The 7,890-nt window shown below is 50.1% G+C and overlaps 1 protein-coding gene across 1 annotated transcript in view; it reads right to left on the reverse strand.

Annotated features, from left to right (window-relative positions):
• IGSF10 (immunoglobulin superfamily member 10) overlaps positions 1-6,840 on the reverse strand; it is an 11,521-nt gene extending 4,681 nt beyond the window's left edge. Inside the window, exons 1-4 of the mRNA XM_026854943.1 lie at positions 6,824-6,840; positions 6,172-6,301; positions 4,137-4,527; positions 22-3,446 (exon numbers count right to left, since the gene is read on the reverse strand). Coding sequence (XP_026710744.1) covers positions 22-3,446; positions 4,137-4,527; positions 6,172-6,301; positions 6,824-6,840 — 3,963 coding nt within the window. The remainder of the gene's footprint in view (positions 1-21; positions 3,447-4,136; positions 4,528-6,171; positions 6,302-6,823) is intronic.
• Positions 6,841-7,890: the final 1,050 nt, after the last annotated feature.

A 7,890-nucleotide genomic window follows, 5' to 3' on the forward strand; every position in this document is an offset into this window, starting at 1 on the left:
GTATAAGAGACAGGTATTCACCAGCGGGACCGCGGTGGCGCTGTGCCCTGCAGTCACACTTGGTGTAGACGTTTTAGGTGGCCGCCTCCTCCTCTGACCTCTCTTTCTTCCCACTCTGAATATTTTACTTTTGGTGATTTTGGTGTCACTCTGAGGAGCAATAATAGGTGCAACTGTTGGCTCCAGACTTGTCACATCCCTTCCTTTGGTTGCAGTGGGGAGGTGTTCTTCTGAGTCACTGCTGCCGTAATGAACGAGTTTGTTTAAAGACCAGGCACCGTTGCTGTGGTTCCCACCTGCTGAAAGAGGCAGAAAGTGCAAAGGAGACCCCCTGGGCAGAGCCAGTGCTGCTGTAGTTTCAGGAAGCACAGTCGACATCTCTGTTGATGGAAGCGTCTCTCTCTGTTGGTTTTGTAGCTCCTTCGGAACCTCTTTTTGAGCACCATTTCCAGAGAGACGTTCCCAAGTCATTTCTCCTCTTTGGGAACTTTGGGGTGAGGATTGAGGTTTAACACTAGGTGAGACTGATTCAGGGGCAGAAGCTGTCTCTGTGCTCAGGGCGGGTGTAGTTCCTGCAGCAGCGTGAGCTGGGTGGATTGCCACCGGCAGTGTGGTGCTGAAGGGTTGGACTCTGTCAGCATTTGTCTGCAGTGGAGCGCTGCTCCCCAGTCTCCACGGAGCAGTGTCCTGGGTGCCCTTGGCAAAGAAAGGCCAGACTGTCGTAGTAGCTTTTTGCCTGGCCCCAGGTTCGTTCTCCTCCTCCCCGAGCAATGCCGTGTCCTGGTGAGTACCCGCGGGGTGCTCCGGCGGCGCAGTCATGGCAGAGGGGGAGGACAGAGGCACTTCTGGGCTAAATGGGTTGATGGAGCTGCCTAAATTACTTAAAGTTGGTAAATGTGATACATCCTTTATATTCGGTTGAACATCTGGAGCCACAGCTGTACTTCCTCTGGCAGATCCTGGCCTCCCAAAGTTGTATCTGTGCTCTTTCATACTTGCAATATATCCTGGTCTAACAATTCGTCTCCTACCAGAAATTTTCCTTTGTCTCCCATATTGCTGCTGGGCCTGGGGGGTGTGAGTTGTAGCGTCCTGAATAATCTGAATTTGCTGATGAGGAACAATAGCCAAGGCCAACGGCGGCTTAGGAGTTACTCGTCTCTGAGTATTCTGAGAATAAATGGGACCAAGCTCAGGACTTGGTTCACCAACTGTCACAACAGGTACCTGGTGATCTGTTTTGGTAGAAATATTATCAGCAGACTCGGTGAAAACATTCTGCTTCTCCACTGTGTTTTGGGAAGTTACAGACCTGCTGGTGTCCGTAACATCTGTCGGGGGTGTTGTAGATACAAGTTTTAAATGCTGGTTATTACCTACCCCAGACTGTACCAAGCTTAGCCCAGCGGGGAAGAGTGTAGATGTTCTACTTGCTCCATTTGATGCAGTTGATTGTTTTATGCCATTTGCTGATATGTGACTTAAATCGGATCCTTCCCGGGAGTTCGCAGTTGTAGGTTTTAGAGATGTTTGTGGCCTTCTGCTGCCAGAAGACACAGACTGTGAAGAGGGAGAGGGAAGGGGAGTTACTGCCTCTGCAGCCAGGAGCGAGGATTTCCTGGCAGGAGTGTTGCTCGTGGTCACCTCGGGCCCCGCAGTTACCAGACTTTCCGTCGCTCGCCCCGGCGCGGCCGTCTCTGTTACTGGGATCATGAATTCTTCCTCTGGAGATACGAGATCACCAGATGCCTCCTCCTCATCCCCAGGTACTTCTGAGAGCTTACGGACTTGAACAGGCGGTTTTGATGCAACTTCTTGTTTTTCTACCCGTGTTGAGTTCTTCTTTGTTTTTTCCAGAAAGGCTGCCCAGCGCTGCGGATCGACTCTCCTGGCTGAGGAAACAAACTGTCTCCGGTGTCCCCTAAACCGCCGCCGTGGTTTGTCCCTGTAGTGCCTGTAAGTCACCCTCCCGTAGCTGCTCCCTCCACGCGCACTCCCTGCCGCCCCTTCTCTGGGTGCCGAGGCAGCAGATTCCCTCTTCGCTGTCAGGGTGGCTCGAGGAGCTGGAGGATGCTCCCGTGCTGTAGCAGAGGCCAGCACTGCGTTGCCAGATCCATCACCCTCGTCCCATTCTCCCCCAGCCACGAGCTTTTCCTTTAGGGTGGTTTTGTCCTTTCTGACTAACACGTGGAAAACCAGAAGATCAACACCATACTGGTTGGCTGCAACGCATCTGAAGTACCCGCTGTCTCGCTCTGTTAACCCTTGTATTCTCAAGGTACCATTGTCAAAAATATGTTTGTTTCTTACAGAATGGTAAAGAATCTCACGCTCAGGTAGCACCCAGCTGATGGCAGCATCTGGGACGGCACTGGCTGTGCAGGGGAGGTCGAGTGTGCTGCCGACAGATGCAGAAAGTTGGGCTCCGTTTACGCTGTTGTGTTCCACGTCAGGGTCGAGCACAGTAATTCTGAATGTGAGAGCATCCGCATCGTTGTAGCTCGTGCCTATGCAGTGGTAAAGCCCAGTGTCAAAAGTGTCAGCCGTCCGTAATGTCAGCGTCCCGGTTCCCAGCACCGTGATCCTTCCATCCTCACTGATGTAGGGAGCCCGAACTTTGCTCCCATCAGCCAGTATCCACGCGATGGCAGGAGCTGGTTCTCCAGCTGCTTGGCACTCCAGTTCTACGGTGCCCCCGACTAGGACAGTGTGCTCTGTTTGTGTTTTGTTGTCCCTGGAGATGATGGTCCAGTTATTTCTCACCTGTTTTTTGTCAGCGCCGGGCAGAATAATCCGTGCGTCTGTGAAGTACTGGATGTGCAGCATGTTCAGCGTGGTCGCTGTCCTGTCGAGCTGCAGTGCCACTTCGCTCTGCATCAACCAGGATGGGTCGGCTCTCAGGTCAGTCTCTATATTGGTAAAAAGTTCATCTTGTTCAGAGTAGATCTGTTTGTATTTGTAGCTAATAAAAGGCACGTTAGTCACTAGGACATTCCTTTCCAGCTTTAAGGGAGAGTTACTGTACAGTGCCAGGATGCTCCATAGCTGCTGAATGTGTTCATACTCGATGCCACAGACGAGAAATGCCGAGAGCGATGTTCTGAGCACTGTACTGTTGCCCTCTCTGTCAAATGAGATGGGGGACATTTCTTTAGGCTTTTGGATGTTGCAAACCAAGTCACCTCGACTGCCTGCTTGGTCAGTCATGTTCAGAATCACGGATCCTATAGGAGCAATGAAGTCCCTGGGAGATATGGAACTGAAATCCCCATCATCCGGCACTGTGAGGTTTTTAAATTTCAGGGAGTCCTGTATGGCTGGCTTGGTGCAGGCTAGAGACGCAGAAGGGATATCCACCAAGCTTTTGGCCTTATGGTTTTTGGGGCTGTCGCAAACTGGGCATTGCTGAACACCAGAACTTCTGTCTTTTTTGCACTTTGTAACATCTGAAGGGAAGAAAAATGTAGTGAGTTTTTGTGATGCAATTTTTAGTATTAAAAAAGACATAGAGCTACCAGCAAGTTGTCTTCTTCAATAAAATATTAACGAAGTTTATCTTAAAGTAACCTACCAACCTAAAGTAACACAAAACCTCTGACTTTCCTCTGATGCAACTGCTGGAGGCCCGTTGCTGCCGCAGCTCCACCCGCGCCCCCCGTCCCCGCGGTTTTACGCCTGGGGGGAGGCTCTGCTGCGGGCCGTGGCCAGCCCGCGGGGGCAACGCTGCGCCGGGAGTGCAGCCCCTGCCCGGGCAGCAACAGGGAAAGACCCGCAGTCCCCTTCCTTATTTCTTTTTCACAGACTCGAGTACAGTGTGGCCTTTGCTCTTGCCAGTTACGTGGGAACCAGCTTCCTTATTCCCAGTGGATTCTCCTGGTGCACCGAAGCTTTGGCCTGGCCAAGGAAAACGTTCTGTTCAGGAGAGCTGCGCTTAGGAATGGGGTAAGACCACAAGGTTCAGTCAATCTGGGAAACAGAATGGTGTCCATCTGTTTATCCTGATTACATGCACCCACAAAAATCCTGTCTCCCAGGCTTTCCTGGGAGAATACATAAATAAATAAAGGACAACTGCCTTCATCAAAAAGAAGATGCTATAACACGGTTAGAAAGCGTAAGCGAAGCCTTCAGCTCACCTGGTCTCTCTTTTGCCCATTCTGCAAACCCCTGCAGATGGCAGTCACAGGACCACGGGTTTCCATGAAGGTAAATGCTCTCTAGCTCAGACAAGTAGGAGAACATTTCTTGTGGTAGTGAAGTCAACATGTTGTCAGACAAATATATGTGCCTCATGAAGGATATTTTAAATATTTGGCTGTAGCACAAGGTGACAAAAGTATCTGGATGAAGCTGCTTAAGTAAATTTCCTTCCAAGTGGACCAACCTGAGTGATGTGAGTCCGTAGAAAACATTGGGATTTACAAATTCAATTTTATTGTGGTCCATATGCAACCGTACCAGGCTCTTTAGACCATAAAAAACATCCTGCTGAAGTACTCTGACCTTGTTATAGCTCATTTTTAAGACCTGTTGATGAAAAAGAAACAAGCATACAGTATTAACCCACATTATATTGTTATAAGACTCCTAACAAAATTTGATTGATGCTTACTCTGTGACGTGAAAGTACTTCACCAGACCAGTAATGTAAGTGATTGGAAAAAAACTTAGTAGGAGGAATTATTTTTAAATGCAATGTTAACTGTAGGACTAGAAAGATGCTTTCTTCTTCCAGCAGCCCATCAGGGTGGCACTTCTGAAGTCACGCTTACAAAAAACAGTGACAAAAAAAAATATAAAGCAATGCTTGCTTGTCACTCAAAAAAAAAAAAATCCCAACTAAACCACACTTATGAAGAGGGCAAGCAAAATCTGACCAGAAACGGTGGTAGTGATTTTTGTGGCAGCCAGTGTTGTTACAACTATAAAAACGCATGCAGCAGGCTCTGCTGTGTGAGGATTACCCCGTGGGACTGCTGAGGGTGCTCCCGGTTTCAGGATCTGTGCCCGTGACCTCTATACTTGCCAGACCTCAGCTCTCGGGTGCCATGTTGTTGCCGATAGGTTAAAAGTCAAATTTGTAACTGAGAGATGAACAAGGCTGGCACATTGTTGAAGTATTCTTTTGCTTGGTGGTAAGGGAGGAGAAGCTGCTTTTATGAAGGGAGCTGCAGGGAGTTAAGGAGGAAGCTTTCAGGCCCAGGACTGCCCTTGTGGGGTTACTGAAACCTGAGGATCTGTGTGCTCCGAAGCTTGGCTGGTTTCTGCCTCTCCCTCTCACCCCCTGATCCTCTAAAACCAGCAGCTGAGCCAGTCCTGGCGTTTCTGTCTGGTCTCTCATGTTCTTTAGTTCATCACAGCTACAACGCTCTTACTTCTCTACAGCAGTTCACAACAGCTCTAGATGGAAATTTAATCAGAGGATAAGTGCAACCTGTACATCGATTAGTTGGGGATGGTTGTTCCTAAATAGTGCTGTAAGTAATTCTTCACGTATGAGTATCTACACGGACACTGCCCGGTTACCAATTTTTACAATATACATAAATACAGATAATATTCTATAAATAGGTAACATTTCAGTTGAAGAACAAAACAGGCATCAAATACTACATTTTAAAAGTCCACAAATATATATTAAATTATAAAACCCAAGGAACTGTAGGGTTTTTTAAAGCATTAAAATGTTTATATGTAGTATGTTCAGTTTCTGTTCAGTAGGAGCCTCTTTTTAAGAAAGGATAGAAAGGGACAGGACTCTCTGATGGGGAAAGGAAATCTGGATGGAAAACAAGCCTCCAGAAACAAGTATTTACTAACAAATGAACTAAAGCCAAGTTTCCCACCACAGATGCAGTACTTGGAACTCTGCAATCTTTCTCATGTGGAAGTTTGAAGTGCAGTTGCCCGTTAGGATGCTGCTGACAGACTCCAGCAGTATCTTCATCGTGCTCTCTGCCCTGTACCCGGGAGGGGAAGCCATTCCCCGTAGGATTCTGGACCTTGAAGGGCCTCGTCTTTCATGTGGGTACAATCAGAAACAGGAAACCACAATGCTACAGACTGCTGGTCTGTCTCCACTTATCAGTATTACTGCAGATTTTTTAAAAGTCGTAACAAAAAATGAGATTAGGTCATATCCTAATTAAGATTAGGTCATTTAGTCCTTACCTGTAAGGAATGTAAATCACTGAACACTTTATCCGGGATTGTGTTTATCTCATTGCTGTGCAGCATCAGTAACTCCAATTTCTCCAGGCCGGAAAAATCCGTTTGGGTCAGTTGAAGCAAGCTGTTGTAACTGCAACAGACATTTCACCCCAGACCTGGGTTTAGTCAGGCAGCTAAGCCTCAGGGGTTTTAAACAAGCAAGCAAACAAACTCAGAACCAAACCAAAAGAGCAGCTCTGGAAATGCCTGAAGGTAGATAGCACTTCTGGTTGCCAAGATGAAATTTTAAGTCCTTCCTTCATGTTGGCACAAAATTTGGTAACTCTTCCAGAGCAGCTCCCCGAAGGCTCTGTTCACGGCGGGTGGGGAAGGACTGCAGAGCCGTGCCCACGGGAACACCAGCTCTGGGCTGCGGTGCAGGACAGCCAGGAGCTCCTCTCAGGGTGGAGCTCCTGGACACACTGCTGCCTCTCAGTCCAGGGCTTCCGCAACGCTGCAGCGTCTCCGAGGTCCATGGACCCCCCTGGGAACTGGGTACAACTGGGGGTACTGGGGCGTGACCTTCCTGGGGACCTGCACGGGGGCGGCTGTGCCTGGCCATGGCGCAGGGGGGTTCCACAGTCCCTGGCCCTCGGCCGGGCTGTGCTGTCACCCTTTGCGGTTGGACATCGGGACTTTTATTCCCACCCCAGGGGTGTGGTGGGGCACACACGGCTTGTTAACGCAGACCTAGAACCCCCCGATCTCCGTGAGCATAGGGACAGGCTAGGCCGGGTTTAACCAGGGGGGCAGAAATGGAGCCGAGCCCTTCAGCGGGAGCGGCGCTGCGCCGGGAGCTCTGCCCAGCGCCGGGCCGGGGCCGACAGCGGCGGGTTGTCCCGCAGGGGGGCTCTCGGAGTCCTTAAAAGTACTTAACGGTGAGGGTCTGTCTGTGGCACTTCTGGACAACACTGACAAAAGCAGTGGAGGGAAAGGGCGGACAGGAGCTGGGAGCTGGGGACGTTGCCTGGAAGCAGAAGGCAGACAAGGGGGAAGATTTCAATGAAATCTTTTTCTATTCTCTGTGTGCAATACGGATGCTTCAGAGGTTATGGGTGCAGGGATCAGTCAGTGCTGGTCGGTCTCATCATTTCATTGTCTGACAGAGGACACGCGCTGGAAGCTGCGTTAAGGGTCCAGCTGAGCCTGGGTACAAGCTGTTCCCTGTCCCTTTACACCACTCAGAACAGAACCAGCTTGGAGCCTGAAATAATCAAAGTGTTATTTCCCATAAACTCAGTAGATGAAAGCACAGAGATAATTAGCATTCCGTGGCGTTCCAAAGTCAAGCAAAACCTCCGAGATTTAATACACGCGCTCATTTTCCAGCCCCGTCTGAGCTCTGAACTATCTTTTCCCCGAAGAATTCTGGTTCAGGCTCCGAGTTCCACGTTACAGATGCAAAGCGTTGGGGTAACACGGAAGGATTACGTAGTGAGCTCAGAGCTTTCAGAAGCCCTGGTGTGCCCCGTGATCCATCCCCCAATTTGCGCCCCGTGTTGGGGCTCCCAGGCTTTGCCAGCTGCGAGAGCAGCCGCCTCAGCATCCTGCGGGGCTCTGCGCTCTCACTGCCCTGGTCACTTTGGGCCCCGAGTCCCGGCGCCGCGCGGCGAGGGGCTGAGCTACCGGCCGGGCCCCGCGGTCGGACGTACCCCAGGTTGACGCGCTCCAGGGCGGGCG

This window comes from Athene cunicularia, assembly GCF_003259725.1.
Source record: "Athene cunicularia isolate RWA chromosome 9 unlocalized genomic scaffold, athCun1 chr9_part1, whole genome shotgun sequence".
Taxonomy (NCBI): Eukaryota; Metazoa; Chordata; class Aves; order Strigiformes; family Strigidae; genus Athene; species Athene cunicularia.